Source organism: Antedon bifida, chromosome 5, assembly GCF_963402885.1.
Source record: "Antedon bifida chromosome 5, ecAntBifi1.1, whole genome shotgun sequence".
NCBI classification, from domain to species: Eukaryota; Metazoa; Echinodermata; class Crinoidea; order Comatulida; family Antedonidae; genus Antedon; species Antedon bifida.
This window is the reverse complement of record NC_136230.1, coordinates 3,647,712-3,664,594: the sequence shown is the minus strand read 5'-3', so window position 1 is coordinate 3,664,594 and position 16,883 is coordinate 3,647,712. Positions and strand designations below refer to the sequence as shown.

The window sequence follows — 16,883 nt, the reverse complement described above, 5'->3', positions numbered from 1 at the left end:
GTGGTAATGCTATTCTAAGTAAATGGAGAAATTATTTTCCAACTGTACTAGAGAAAGTTGCTGAGAGTGAGATAGTTTTGATGATAGGTTGATGGGTGGGTCAAGGAATTATCGGGTAAGGTCAAAAGACACTAGACAGCCTGGAGAGGCAAGTAACTCGCCAATTACAGGATGGATAAACTATTTCATAATTTATCATGCTTATAAACTAAGTCTCATTTGAGGCTTAGGGAGTGGAGTTGAAAGAGTTGTGAGTTACAACCCTGCACTAGGTCACGATTGAACCACCTTAGGATCAAAAGGCAAGCATTAACCACCAAGCTACAGCTTCACTACTACTTTGAAATGATTGCCAAAAAAATAAACCCCTTTGATATACTGGTCTTCAAAATTTCATTTAGGATTTTTATTCATGTGAATTTAATTTTAAGGTACAGTAACAGAAAATGTTGCTTGCCATAAACAGAATGGGAAACCCTCGCTTTCTAAAAGGACGGTCCTAAAATGAGAGTGTGAAAAGATTTGAAACAAGCACCCTGAGATTGGTAAGCCATCATGTCAACCACCAAGCCACAGTACCACCTTAATATACAACCTTTGCAATTTAATAATTTAATCAATATTGTTTTAAAGTTACCAGAGATATATGTTTTCCAGGCTGTGTATAATGTTACTAACATTTTGTATCAATCCTAAAAATAGTTCATTTGAACAGCACCACAAATCAAAACAGCCATTAATCCAATACATTTCAACTAATTAATGTATTTCAAATTTGGTTGCTATGATGAAAATAAATTATATTAACATCAACAACACATAACAACATATTTTCCTTTACTGGATGTGCCAAAATATCATATTGTAATAAATTTTGTCCGGGTTAAAAAAACAAATTTGAGAATCATTATTATGACGCTTTTCCTGGTTCTCTGAAATACCACTGTACCACATTGTGATGTCACAGAAGGTGACAAAACATATGATATTTATAATGTCAAATATTCACCTATTATAATTATTTAAGAAGTGCATTGGAAATAACACAATGCAATATAATGGTGCTGGGTTCAATGACATATAGAATTTTTAAGTGGGTGTGGGTGTATGTAAGTGGTGTCACCGTCACCAGTAGTAGACTGTTTACTGAATTGAATATAGATATGGAAATTATCATATTCAGTTTCTTTTCAAATCATTGGTTCAATGTTGACAGGTTAATTGGCAAAGACTAACACTTCTGTGTTTTTATTATACTGTGTACAGTTGTGGACAATGTCAACGTTTTCCTTTAAAATCGCTATATATCTGCATAGTACAGTAGTACACAACGTTATTTTCAAGCAAGCTGATAATTGTTTTTCTGGATGGCGATTGTAGTCGGAGTACAGTAACAGTTTTTGACCTTGCGGTTAATTAATAATTAATAAGTTAATTTAGTATTCCGTTTTTATTTATACACATTTATACTTTATTTTTTGATAATCCAATTCAATAGTATCACCTTTCCTCGAAATTAAATAATGTGTGGTATAGTAATTATCAATAAGCTGGATATAATGGGTGGATTAGTTAAATGGGGCAAAATACAAGGTAAATACCTTGACCTAGCCAACCTTGGCCATGTCACCTTCATGAATATTCATAACCTAATTGTATATTTAAATTAGTTTAATTAAACACATGTAGGACAATTTTGCAATATTTTAAAATATTGCAATAAAATTCCAACTTTGTTTTTATTGATTTCCACACATAATTAATAGATGTTTATAATTAATAGATGTTGTTCAATCACTGTTTTTGGTTAATTTATATACAGTAAAACTGTTTTGTAAAACACCTCTATTAAGGGGACACTTCTCTAGGTCCTGAAGGTGTCCCCTTAATAGAGGTTCTACCTGCATTAGGTAACAGGGGCGGATCAAATATATAATATTAATAGTCTGTCAAAAACCATAATTTAATTTTACCTGTCAAAAGTAGGTAGAGTGAACCCTAGCAATCCCCTCTAGGGGTCTGTATCTGCTGCATAACGCAAATTAACCGTTTATTTTAAAATGGATTATAAATAACAAGACCGCGTTTCTGCTCAATTTGTACTCCGAAATAACCAGTTAAATCAATGGCTGGTCGTTGACAAAAATCGTTAGAATTACCCAAAATGCAATTGTTCCTGGCGGTTGATTCAAACGTTACTGCCGTGTAGTTGACTCGGGGTCAGCAGCTGTCAATCAAATAACCGTTATTTTGTGTTGCAGTTAAAAGTTGCCCAGCGATTAAATGCCGTTCTAACATCGAATTGAATGGGTGTTTTTAACCGGTTATTATTTTGCGCTGCCTTTTAACCGGTTACCACAAATTTGTCCTGTTTCTGCTCCCAAGAAAATGGGAGTTAATTTATTCACACCGATTTTAACCGGTTATTCTTATGCAGCAGAAACAGGCCCTAGATCACCCCTGGTTAATAACCATATATACAAAAAGACATATCGAAATGAAACATCAATAATTACTATTACTTTAGTTAATTATATTCAATTTATATTGCATTCAATATTGTAATGTTGACGTCAAGCAAGATAATACAATTATTTATAGCGTATATAAAATGATAAAATCAATAACAGAATGCTAGAACAAAATTAATCAATTGTGATAAAGAAAATAAAAGTAAATAATGAAATGCTCATTAACTATTTATTACATAGAATAAATCTATTTTATTATTAAATTACTCTCAGTCAATATTCATCAACCGATGTATAGTAGAATTATATGTAAATTTATGTAGCGTATACAACATGGTTTTTGTTCATCCAGAATTTAAGATAAACGAGAGATGTGAATACCATTTTGTATGCACAATTTAATCAAATGTCTTAACTCGGCTTAGACTTAAAGATGTATTGTCCCTCTGAAAAAATAATTCTTAAAAAATGTTGTGTTGAATATGCCATTTTAAAGTAAAAATAATTGTTATTCACTTTGACCAAAAATTGGATCAAACAAAAAAATAATTACCTGAAAAAACTGTAATTTAAAGCAGAAAATAGTCAAATTAGCTGCCAGCCAATGGGTTTTTGGTTGAATTTAACCATTTATTTTGTCATTTTATAAGTGAAAAATAATTTATTTTTCTTTTTTTTTCTACGAAAGTGATTAAATTTATTAAAATACAAAATAACCTATTCAAATTCTGATTTAATTATTCTTCATTTTTTTTTTGGGGGGGGACAATACATCTTTAAAAAAAACCCAAAATATCTGTGAAACAGTCTCTCAGTCTCTGACCTTAAAAACAACCCCTGGTATGTAGTATTATAAAATATTTACTATTAATTTACTGTTATTTATTCTTTATTTATTCTTTATTTGTTATAATACTAGTATAATTTAATAATAGCCAAAGCTTACTAATTAGAAATCAAGTAATTTATGATAATTTATCAGTTTCTGTATTTAATTATATATTTAGTTTACTATAGGTAACTAGTAAACAATAAACAATTTAAAAAAAAAAATATTTTGCACTGAAATTTTATTAAATGTTAAATAAAATAGCTATATTTACTGCAAGTTTACAATTACTGTATATAAGTACAATTTACTTAAAACAAAAATTCAAACTGGTTTCAGTATGTACAGAAAAAGATATCCTTAAAATGAAATGAAAAAATTAATATATGACATTTTGAATTGTTATCAATTGTTTGACACTTGAAAACACAGGCTATATATAGCAAACTGCAGATAGACATAAAAGCATTGACTATATAATTAGCAATATTAATTAACAAACAAATTAAATAACAAATATTATTAATATATTTCTAGAACTTAATAAAATTCATCTTAATTCAGATTTACTTTTTAAAAAATAAAAAAAAAAGAATAAAATGACATCTTTCTTGTCACAAAATCATTTCAATAATCTATCCTTTAATATATACACAAATCACTAGATATTAAAAGTTCTGTAAAATATTAAACCTTTTTTACTTTCAGATTTTATACATTTAAATAGTATTCTCCTTATATAATATAGTTCTGGGCGGGGTTTCTTTTATTCATTTAGTATTTATTTGTTTTGTGTGTGAATGCACCATTAAACAGTCTTAAAAAGTACACAGTAAGTTCAAAATAAATTACAATATATTAACTTATTATTATTTTATTTCAGTCACAACAGCAAAGTTACCAATTAAAACATGTCTACTTTGAGGTAGTAGACAATGACTTTATCTAGGGCTTGAACCCACTACCCTGTGGTTGGTAAGCAGCTATGTTAATTACCAAGCAACAGTGCCACAATATTTTTCCTTTTATTTCATCATAATACTTTTTTTCTAAAAGTAATTCATTTTTTTTTAGAGTATGGTAAATCTTTTGGTGCTCAACAATCACAATATCACTTCAAGCTGTGAACAATTTTTGTAAAAAAAATATACCCCTTAAGCATGATTCCCACTAAAGATGCAACGAAAAGACGTATGCCCAAAACCAACAAGTTGACCATAGATCAATGACAAGCTACTTTTCAAGTAATCCATCGCTTGTGATTGGTCAAATCACGATGCATTGCGTCCTTGCATTGCGTCTCTAATGGGAACCAAGCTATAGGGGTATAGGATCACTCCACAACTCGCTAAACCAAATTCTTAAAGTGAGCTATAAGAAAAGTAGTAAATGGTGATAATACAGTGTTAAAATTTCATAAATAAAAATTCCTTTCTCATTCCTATAAGGAAACATTTTCCTGTGAAACCAACAAGGGGAAATAAAGTTTTAACACATGGCCAGCCCCAAAGGAACACCCCTAGGGGACAGTGTGTTAGGTTCCAAAGGAGTCTCTATAAGGGACAATTTGTTAGGTTTCAAAGGAACACCCCTATAAGGGACCGTTTGTTTGTTAAAAAGGTGTCCATTTTGGAGTTCTATTATATTTTCCTTTTAATAAAATGACTTACTCAACCATATTTAGTGGATTTTCATTAGTCAATTCATTAATTTGATATTAAAAGTTGTAATTTTTTGTTTAAATAATTTGTGTTGATGATAGCTATACTCAATCTGTACAGTGGATGGATGGATGGACGGCTTGATAAACATTAACAAGTCTGCTACCTAAGTTCTGGCACAAGGAATGTTAGTGGTCTCCTAGTAAATAAAAGAGAGACAGGTAAACATTACATAGAAATTATGTGCCTTATTTGTTTTGTTTAGAACTTGTTATATAAATTCTAAATATTAAGCTCTGTATACAATATCAAACTAGCTTGATGTTTGATTAGTGATATGACATCACCATGTCCATATATGGGCACATCACATCTTTTTGTCACATAAAGTTTGATAGTGTAGGCAGAGCTTTAGAGATAAAATGTCTCACCTCTCTATATCTTTGATTGTAGCTTGTACTCATCTGGCTTCAGAAAGTTAGTTATTAAATCTTTCACAAGTTGCCGTAGATCTTCTTTAATTGCATCATAGTCACTGGAAACAAAAACAAGCTCAAATTTATGTGCTCATGTGCACTTTAAAGAATCTAGTACATCTTTCGAGACGAGTAGGGGGTGTACTAGTACATCACAGCCACTGATCATAACTGGGCCCTCTGGGAGACCAGTCTTTGACTGAAGAGATTGTCCAGTAAAAATAAATAATGACAAACAAACATCACAGGTATAAATACCTGCCTAACATTTATAACAAGTACAAGACAGATCACTAGATCCAGCACTTCATTTTACATATATTAAAATGTATTTTTGGAATTTCTTTTTTGTTTTGATAATAAAGTTATTATAAAGACACTAACCTCAAGGAAGGGTCTGCGCATATTTCAGTATAATACTTAATCTTAGGTTCTGTTCCACTTGTCCTGAGTGTAGCAACAGCACCATTTGCAAAGGTAAAGGTGATCATTTGGCTTGATTTACTTGTTGGCAAAATCTGTAAAGTAAACAAGAAATGTGTACCTTAACATTAAAGAAACTATTGGAAATTCCTTCATGGAAAATTTAGATACTATAACCCAGAACTAAACTACTATATGTTTACACATGTTGTCCCAGAATGTAAAGCGCCCTCTACCGAGAGTTCTTCACATTGGCCCCAGCTCATTTTCATCAAATCTACCAAAAAACGTCTTCAATATTTCTTGCTCGCAAAAAGTTCACTTAATTCCAATTCTGGACCCTACTAATTCTTTAAATCTATCCTAACTTCAGTGTAAAAGGGATCTTTGATTAGTTGGAAGTTGGATATACTTGAATATTTACTTATTCTATTGAATGATGTAGTAATAATTATTATTATTCCATGGTCACCACTTTGATTCATGCAATGCGAAGATTCGGCTATCCTAGGCCTAGTACATGGGATTACACTACATGGATGCATTGGTGCGGGGATTACATTTTATCACATACAGTATAAAATACTTACTGCTTTATTATCTGGTTGGTGACTGTCATAGCCTGTTGTTAAATCCCTGATACCAGTTATCTTGTATTTACCACATGTACTTGGATACTGCAAAATAAATAATGTAGGTTTGGTTATTCTCATGGTTTGACAAAGTGTTATGTGCCCAAATACGGTAGTGATATGCCCAAATATGGTAGTGATATGCCCAAATATGGTAGTGATATGGCATCATCATGTCCATATATATATACTGTATCACATTTTTTGTCACATAAATTTTGAGTTTTAAGTTATAATATTTGACACATGAGTGTGAGAAGATGAATTAAAAGTAAAAAATATTTGATTATAGACAGAAAGCTGTCATCTGGATTTAATGGGGCTTGAGGTACAGTATATAGTTCACAGTTAAGCCCTAGATATTAGTATAATGGTAGCCAAATAATAAGGCATATCTGTCATACAGTTTTCCTCTATTCAATCCCTACTGTACTGGTATGTGTTATGAAGGCACTGAAGTGTGACTAAAATCTGTGTAACTGAACACAGTTGTGTTTACTCTTGGAACTATTACTATAATTGATTATTCTGCTCTGATAAGCATGCTTTAAAAGCAAGGTTTTACTTTAATTATAGTTTATCAGACAATGTGAATGCAACTCTTTGGGGTACCCTTATTTAGGGGACATCCTCAGGGGATAGTTTTATGTGAAACAAAAAAAGGGACTATAATATATCGTTTAACAATATGACCAACCCCTTATTTACTGTATTCAGTAGTGTAACGCAGAGGTCCCTGGTTTAGGAACCCTAAGTGGTCCTCCAACGCTGTAGCCTTTTTCCACATATTTTAATGCCTGTTTATTTCTCTGGACACTGCTCTGGGGCCCCTGGGTTTAGCCAGTGAGTGCTCATAGCTGTTACACCACTGACTGTATTAAGTTGAAACAACTTACACCTCCATTTTCGTACGTCCTCATGCCTTGGAAGATCTTCTGTATGGTTGGCTGATGGTGACAGATGTAGTAAGAATTGATTGAGTAGTGAAAACCGTATCTAAAGAAACAAATAATATGACATACTATTATAATAATCTATTCACAGAATAATATAAACAAAGACAGAACATTAATGTCTTGAGAGTCCTACCCCAAACTAGAGAAACACATCAAATACTCAATAATAACAAACAATGTCATATATAAACAATCGAATACACAAACACCATATTAAGCTGAAAAATTTACAAAAACAAAGAAAATTATATTTCATCAGTTCTAAAATAGAACATTTTGGACACCCCTATTTATGGGACATAATTCCAAAGTTGTTTCTCCTAAAGTGAAACCACACATTTAGGAGAAAACACAACTTTCCAATGAAACAAACATATGAAAATATATGCTTCTAGACACAACCTCTATTTAGGAGACACGACCTCTGTTAAGAGGATACAACTGTTAAGGGGACACAACTGTTAAGGGGACACTTTGTTGAGTCCAAAGTTGTTTCTCCTAAAGTAGAACCCCACAATTAGAGAACACAGCTTTCCAGTGAAACAAACAAAAATAAATGTTTCTAGACCTCTATTATATTAGGGAACACTTTGTTGAGTCAAAATTTGTTCCTCCTAAAGTATAACCGCACATTTGAGGAACACTTAATTTCCAGTGAAACAAACAAATGAAAATATATGTTTTTAGACACAACCTCTATTTAGCGGACACAATTTGTACAGTACAAACTTACTCTTTATATATTTCATAGAGTTTATCCTTCATTGTGACACCTTTAGTGGCCAGATAGCATGCCATCTCTGCAAGGATTGCACAAGCACTGATACCATCTTTATCTAGCACGTTGGAACCAAACATGAACCCTAGAAAAATAACAGACACAATCTTTGACAAAAAATTTAGTATAGTGTACATTTGAGCTGTTATATACATGATACAGATAGTTAAGTTGGTCTAAGCCTCAATCTGAGAAACATGGGTATTAATTTTTAATGGAAAAGCCTGCAATTGCTTTCTGATGTGTTAAGTATGCATCAGGTATCATTGGAATTGAGCAGAGTTCTATTGAATCCGTTTTTGAAAATCAATTAATTAAGAAAACACATTCTATATTGCAAGATTCTACTTATCCCATGCATAATGTATTTGAGTGTTACGTAGAGGTAGACGTTACCGGTCCATCATCTCTCGTACGAATAGGTTTCATAGCTTTTATCCAGCTGCCATTCGGGCACTGAATGCTTGTCAGGATACCGTACGAGAGTGATGTGACACTTTGTAATTGTTTTTGTTAGTTTTTCATTTATCTGTTTTTGTATATCTCAGAGCAAACATAATTTCTATGTATATTTTGCATGCAAATAACAATAAATGGAAGTAATTTCCCACTAATGAATGAATGATCAAATACTAGTAGATTGAAATTAAAGGTACATACCGATAGCCTCTTCAAATGCGAACAATACTGTATGTCCCTCTTCTTGTAACTGATATGACCGATTACCCATCCATTTGAAACCTGTTAACGTCTCCTACAAAATATATATACATTACGATTCTGTTAAAATAGCTGAAAGTCTGCCCAAATAACAACACATACAGAATGTGGAGGAATAACCTGTGACTTGCAGCCTAACTGGGCTGAATTGCGCACAGGTTTGGACGGATACAACAACTTTCTACTCCCATAAGGGTACCTTTGTGTTGAGTGCTACCCATAAACGGCGCCCGTTCATCTGTCCACCACGACAAGGGCTGAATGGACCAGTACACCGGGATAACCCCCTACTCTTCCGAAAGGACTGGATTTTTTTAGTGTACACGAGCCAGATGTGTACACTGGACCTCCAGTTTTAATTCCTTATCCGAGAAGACTTGTTCTACCACCAGAACAATGGTCGAGGAGTGACTTGAACCTGTGCTGATTGTATAGCTATGGTTTGCGGCACCCCTGTCTTAACCTTTTGGCCACTTGACTAAAGCACAATTGTTTGTAGGCCTACCTCAAATTTAAATCCTTCTTTGTTTCCGATAGATCTTAGAATCTTAGATGACACGGTGCTTGCTAACATGTAAACAGACTTGTCTGATTCACCTTAAAATGAGTGATGTTGTTTAACATTATAAAGCTCTGTATACACTATCAAAGTTTATGTGACAACAAAATGTGTTTTAAAAAATACAAAACAATTCATATCGAGAAGTGATAAAATACAGTAAAAATTGTATCAAAATTCTTGGTAAATTGTAGATCATGTCAATAAATTAATTCTACTACAAAATAATAATAGAAATGTGTTCTAATACAATATTGTGTGTATATGCATGTGGTGGGACGTTTATTCGAGGAAATAAAGGCCCCATGGCATTTATTCGGAGGAGGCATTTATTAAAAGGGGGAGTTTATTCGAATAAATACGGTATTCAACATACAGGATCATAGGTACGAATAAGGCTAAAATATTTCTATTTTAGCAGTCTTAAAGTCTATGTTATTCTTAAATAAAATATACATGAAAAATGAATGGGGGGTAATATTGAGGTGGGGTCTGTTAAAAATTGGTTATGTTCAACCCAAGCAAACCAAACTGGTGGATTCGGCCCTGTATAAAAGGGTAATGCTTGGTTCCCAATACAGACGCAACACAAGGACATAACGCAATGTAAGTGAGTTGACCATTCACAAGCGATGGATTATTCGAACTGTTGCTTGTCAACACGCTTACATTGTGTTTACATCTGCACATTGCATCCTAGTGGGAACCAAGCTTTAGGGAAGAAATGTACTTACTACGGTTGTTTTTCTGTTTGTAACAATGAAAAGCCCACCAGCCTAGTAGAGCACCAGTCTCATTCCCTGTGAAAACCTTCCACATCTCTGTCTGTTTAACCGTGCCTTTTGGTTCCCACTCTGCCATCGCTATCCGGTCAGCGTCGGGGTCATTGGCAAGGATTATTTTACAGTCATTGTCACGGGCAGTCTGCATGGCCAGGTGCAATGCACTCTTGCCTTCCTCTGGATTTGGGAATTTTACGGTGGGAAATTCCGGATCTGGTTCAGACTAGCAAAAAAATAATATGTATTTTCTAATAAGGTAAAGTTATACATAAAGAAGGAACTATATATATTTTTTTTTAAGTAGGCAAGTTACAGTAGTTATAGTAGTCTTTATCAAGTGATGGAAGAATATCAAATACAGATCTAAGCAACCTACAATTAACTTAGAACAAGATTAATACCAATTTATGGATTACCTGCTGTGGGACAGCTATGAAAGGTGAAAGGTCAAAGGCTTTGAACGCCCTCTGTGCATACTGAAGGCCTACACCATGCATTGGTGTGTATGTAAATTTTACTTGTGAAGACTTGTTAATGTCCCTGAAAATATTAAAGTAAAATTTGGTTTCAAAACAATGACAATCCTACAAATTTTCAAGTGATAAATTTGCAATGTATACATTAATGTTTGTTTAAACTGTTTGCAGCTATTTCTGTCAAACAATGGAATAGATACAGATTTGACCTATGTATCACCTTCTGTCAAACTAGATACAGAGGTCAAGTCTGAGATACTAAACTTTTTGAAAGATACATAATACAGATAAGAATATATTATTCTGACGATATGATACAATGAGTTCAAGACCTGTCTGTGCTATATTGCTTATTTTAAGGGTCTTTCACACCTGTTATGGCACGGTTCCGGTTCGAGGCAGGCAAATCAAAGCGAACAAGATATGCACGTAGTCGTGTGAAAACTAAACATTGACGTTACATTTGATTTGCCGGAACAGGTGTGACAGAACCTTTAGGCAAGATACTTTACATTATGAATGGGACTTAAAGCTGTTGGTCTTGTGTACATACATACATACATATGTTGGGTCTGAAGGTATCTCCTTAAAGGCCAATTTACACAGACGAGCGGTAATAGTAAGCGGAAAACCGCATATCTTGTCCCACATAGAATCTGTATCTATCCTGATGGGAAACCGCCCGTCTGCTCTGCGTTGTGTAAATTGTCATAAGGAATAACGCAGATTATATATTTTCATTAGCGTTGCTGCTCGTCTGTGTAAATTGGCCTTAATAGAGTGTTCTACTGTATCTACTAACCTGTATATACAATACTGTTGTACATCTTTCATGTACAGGTTGTTGATGTCATCTAAAGGGCACTCCAGTAGTGAGCTGGTTGACATGATAGATGTATCCCATGAACTGCTCCACGGTTCAAGATTTAATTCTATTAGATTTGCTATGTTTTTATCAGTTGGTGATGTAATCTAAACAAAAATAATGATGATTACATTAATTATGAATTAATTACAAAGCTGTGATATATATATGAAATATATTCTAATTTGTAAATTTGTAGTAGAACTCCTCCTTTGTGACACTCTTATTAAGGGGACACGAAAATTAAATGTTCATAACAAGGTGTTGGTACCACGCTCAGCAGTTTAAGTTAAAGATGTATTATTCAAAATTGTTTTGTTGAATATGCCATTTTAATGTCACATAATAGTTATCCACTTTGACCAAAAAATTTGACCTAAAAAAAAATGTATTTACCTGAAAAAATGTCATTTTATAAATGAAAACATTTTTTTTTCCTATGGAAGTGATTAACTTTATTAAAACTACAAAATAACTTATTCAAAGATTTAATTAATCTTCAATTTTTCATGTTTTTGGGGGACAATACATCGTAACTGCAAAAATTCTCCATTAATATTCTTCTTTTCAATGAAAATTGGTAAGTCTATTAATATTTAGATCTTTATGTAAATAAAAAAGACACCATTCTGCTTAATTTTTAGTTGAGGCTAAATTCATTATAATTGTGTGACTAATTTTGCTTTCACTAATCTAGGATTTACCATTAGGGGTGAGGAAAATTAGGATTTCTAATATCTCTGTAAAGGTCTGTAAACACTATCAGACTAGTACACAAATATGGTAGTGATATGCTTAAATATGATAGTGATATGACATCATCATGTCCATATATGGGCACATCACTTTTTTTGTCACATAAAGTTTGATAGTGTAGACAGAGCTTAATATATCTCTGTAATACAGCTTACATTGAGAAGATTAACTAATTAAACTTGGCCTCAATAGCATCAACCAATTAACAAATTAAAATGAATAACTTTCAAACAGTATTTTGATATTTTATAGACGTTTTGAGAGTAAGTTTATAATTCGGCTTAGTAGATAATGTGCACTTAGAACATATTTCAAGACGAGTAGGGGCCTTACCCCAATGTATTAGTATTCACACAGCCACTGTCACACACAGACAGTTATCATAACTCATCAAGAGGGCCCCTTGATTCTCAGCATAGGCTGTTTAGCGTCACCCTCTATAAATAAGGTTGAATAATAAAATAATAAAAATAAGATGTAGGCTGGTACAGAGACCTTCCTATCACCATATCTAGGCTAGGCTAACCCTCTCCATATCCATTCTTTGTCCATCGCAGTGTTTAACAAATGCACCAGAATCATGTAATCATACCTGAGCACCATTTTGCCAGTACACTTTGTAGCCGTTGTCTTCTTTAGGATTGTGGGAAGCTGTTATCATTATACCGGCTGCACACTGGTATTTCTTCACTGTATAAGGCTAGGAAAAAACACATATAACTCATATTTACTTTAATGAGATAAACAGTAGATTGAAATGGAGTTATTTTCTGTTACCAACCAAATTTAGCTGATTTTTTCTAGTGAAATTTGTCTGTCAGTTTCAGTAAACAATATCTTCTAGTCTTTTAAAAACAGTATTTTTTTATATAGAGTTAATTTTAATGAATTTCCATGAGCTTTCTAGCCAAAATCTCATGACTTTTTAACAGCTTTTGTCATAGTAAAAATAAATATTTGTATGAATGATGTTCAATAAAAAATCAAATTTGTTCACATCATTATAAAATGTTTTTTTTTTGTGTCTTTCCATGGCTTTTTAATGAAACCAAATTTGACTTGACCATTTTTTTCAAAGTAATATTCAATGATTTTCCAGGTTTCAATGACCTGTATAAAGTCTTTTTAGACTTAATAATCATTTTGTTTGAAATATAAAGCTTACCACATATGGTGTTGGTACAATAGATGAAAAGTAATACACTTTTACTCCCTCTCGCAACAAGATGGACACCGTCAATTCAGCAAATCTATACGATAATAAAATAAAACTTTACTTATCATTTTTTTCTATAATATTTTAAAGACTATAAAACCTGTTGGTAGAATAGTCCATTATTGCAGAGGGGTGCTCAATGAACTTTTACCTCTTTGTATCCCTCCCTTGGCAAAGACTAAAGTTGGTTTATCCTGGTAAGTTAGGCATGAAAAATATTTTACCTAGAACTGTTATGTCTCGAGTCAAAGCCGACCACCACTCCACGACTCTTGCAATCTGGCACAGCTTCAATGGCATGTTTTACAAGTCCCTAGTGTAAACAATACATGATGATTTTATTCAAATACATAACTATTAAGGGAAGTTACACATTTTGGACTCAACAAAGTGTAAAGCTTTGTCTACACTAACAAACTAGTTTTACAAAAATAAATATGGTAGTATATATAACATCATTGTGTCCATATCACATTTTTTTTTCTCATATAAAGTTTGATAGTGTAGACAGAGCTTTAGGGTGTCACAAAGGAGGAGTTATACTGTACTTATGTTTTGTTCATTGTTTTCATTCAATTATAGTAAGGAAGGCTAAATAGGTTTTGCATAAACCAACACATAAAACACCTATAACATAGTTTCCCCACAGTGTACAATACATATGTGCAACTTTATGCAATTATTTATGATTATGTAAATAAATCAGACTTCTTTAAATACTGACCTGTGTTGTCTGAATAATGGTCAAATCATTCATTCGGGCGAATCCAGCACCCATGGCCGCACGTAATCCTAAATTGAACAAATCTATTATTTTATGATAAATACAATTGATTGTAACTGTGTCATGTTCAATATAAGACATTAAAATGAAACACTAAAATATATTTTCAGACTATAACATCTCTTTTGGTTCCATACTTGGTGGATAATCATTCTTAATGTTTATTATTATTTTATTCACATTCACCTTCCCATTCTATGTTATACAAGGGATCCCAACAGAAATAAGATAACAAGCTTTTGGGCTATCCTGGAAAATCTTTTATATCTATTTATTTGTATGTATTTTTTGTAATGATTTTCCTTATCAAATGAAATCAATGAGTCAGGTTGTAGGGCAGACTGTTTTTATAGTTCTATGTTCATGTAAATAAATCAATCATCAATGTTAAAAAATAACTGCTAGGTGACAGGAATGCACAGTGATCATGAGGGTATAGTTCAAAGAAACAAACCTTTGCTCTATGGAGGCCTAAGGTAAATAAACTGAGGTGGTTTGCTGTTAAGGAAAATGTCTTGTTTATGAAACCTCAACCAACCATTGTTACATTCCTTTTACTTACCAGCGGTACCAAAAGCGATCCTTTTGTCAAACAGTTTGTGGAGTTCATCTGTGTTTTTACAACCAGCCAAATCAGATATAGTTTTCCTTGTATTTTCATTCTATAAAATAAAATAACACAGTGTAGAAAATGATACCCACATTTTTCCAGTAACTTTCCTTTTGATTTATAATAATACTGTACAAAAAAAATTGTATTATTACATAAATGATGAAAATATGAGAATTTACTTCATGTGTCAATTGATAATTAATTTATCAAAGAACATAATTGATATAATAATTAGTTATTTTATTTTTTATATACAGTAGGCCTACTGTTATTGTACTCAAAGCCCCAAGGAAGAGCAGTTATTTACTGATTGGACCACCATGTTAAATATTGTGAATAAAATCATTTAGTGTGCTGCTTTTCAGAATGCAGTTTATACAAAGCAAAGTTAGTTTTCAGGGAGAGACTGTTTTTGGGAAAGTTGAACCAAGGCAATTTAACAGGACACTGAGCTTGCCCTGTCACGATAGGAACTTGTAACAGTCCTTTGATCTTATGTCTGGCTGCGACAAATACCAACAGTACAGCACTATGAACATACTGTAAAACCTCGAAAAGAAGCCCATCTCGAAAAAGAAGCCCTCCTCTACAGTTTGCAAAAGTACTCTCGAAAAGAAGCTCATCTCGAAATGAAGCCCACCCAAGAGCACTAAAAAAAGAAGAAGCCCATGGGCTTCTTTTTCCGCGCAGTGTCTGTTAAGGGGCGTGGAACTGATCGTGTTGTAGCAACATATAAACCCTTTGATCTACGGAGCTCAGCATCATGTTGTTAGATTGCCTTGGTTGAACTATGGAGGAATCTAAATAATTCATCCCTGGTTAAACATACTCAATTGTCATGTATTTATATGTGTTGGTTACAACATCTGTTTACAATGAATATTTAGTATAAGTACTTTATCTAAATCAAATTTAAAGTTCAGCATACAGTATGACTCCTCCATATGTTTCACTTTTAAATATACCAGCATGTTACAGTATAAATGCTTTGACTGCAGCTGAACATACGCTTTTACTGAGTTTAATATAATACGTGCTCTATTATAGTTATTGCACAATTAACACAAACAGTTGTTTTTTTACTTTTAACTTAATACATTTACTTTTCTTCTTTTTTTTTCGAAATGTTAAATTTCAAATATTCAAAGATCAGCTAACCGGAACCCAGAAATCTAAAACTTTCGCATTAGAGGAAACAATAATGTTTACATTTTTTTGGCCATGAGCCTTTATTATGTCACATGTTATCTTTCAGATAATCAGCACAGAAAATAATAAATTAAGATCACAACACAATATAAGTTACTAAAACTAGGCTGGCCTAGTGATGTACTTCTTACAAAAAAGTAGGTCTCGACCTAATTAACTTGATTATAAATCCAGAATTTTTAATCTTAAAATGTAAGTAAAATGGAAATGGAATGGTCAATTGTCAATGAGTCCGGTTTATTTCTGAATGTTACTATTAATAATTATGTAATACTATAGTATTATTACTACAGGACGGCGCCCACATCGAATCATTCCAAAAAGAGAGGTGGTCAGACAGAATAGGTGACATGTGCCTTCAAGAAGCCCGGCGGTTACAAAAAAGGCAGGCTAGCATACAATACATAGCCTACCTACGGCTACGATTCATATACAGCATGCATGCACGGCCGCGATTCATACACCAGGTACAGCGCGCTCGGCCTACTGGTGAGGCCTAGACAATCTTGCCTCTATGTATTGGAAATAATCTTGGATTTGCAAACAGATCTATCCCACGTTTAACTGAAATTATAAAGAAGGCTTTCATAGCCATAACATTACCTTATCCCATTGTAGCCACAGATTTACCGGCTCATTTAACACAGTGTCCCCGAAATCAAACGCCATTTTTTAGT

At 33.0% G+C, this 16,883-nt stretch overlaps 1 protein-coding gene across 1 annotated transcript; it reads right to left on the bottom strand.

Annotated features, from left to right (window-relative positions):
* Window positions 1-3,594: 3,594 nt before the first annotated feature.
* LOC144843763 (phosphopentomutase-like) lies at window positions 3,595-16,875 on the bottom strand. The gene is made up of 17 exons (XM_078700699.1): window positions 16,810-16,875; window positions 14,947-15,046; window positions 14,325-14,392; window positions 13,825-13,913; window positions 13,550-13,634; window positions 12,977-13,084; window positions 11,566-11,735; window positions 10,704-10,827; window positions 10,240-10,510; window positions 9,452-9,543; window positions 8,887-8,980; window positions 8,182-8,311; window positions 7,389-7,488; window positions 6,451-6,537; window positions 5,822-5,955; window positions 5,393-5,496; window positions 3,595-5,160 (listed from the first exon to the last, which is right to left on the bottom strand). Exons 1-16 carry the CDS (start codon window positions 16,873-16,875, stop codon window positions 5,397-5,399), a joined length of 1,818 nt encoding a protein of 605 aa, XP_078556825.1. The 3' UTR covers window positions 3,595-5,160; window positions 5,393-5,396.
* Window positions 16,876-16,883: the final 8 nt, after the last annotated feature.

What these genes read in the sequence shown, in the direction of transcription:
- LOC144843763 (XM_078700699.1), bottom strand. Translation starts at nt 16,875, where the DNA reads ATGGCGTTTGATTTCGGGGACACTGTGTTAAATGAGCCGGTAAATCTG. An exon ending in CTCTATGAAATATATAAAGA is followed by an intron (nt 7,489 to 8,181) that starts GTAAGTTTGTAC and finishes TTGTTTCTTTAG; the next exon opens with ATACGGTTTTCACTACTCAA. An exon ending in TGCGCAGACCCTTCCTTGAG is followed by an intron (nt 5,497 to 5,821) that starts GTTAGTGTCTTT and finishes TTTTGTTTCCAG; the next exon opens with TGACTATGATGCAATTAAAG.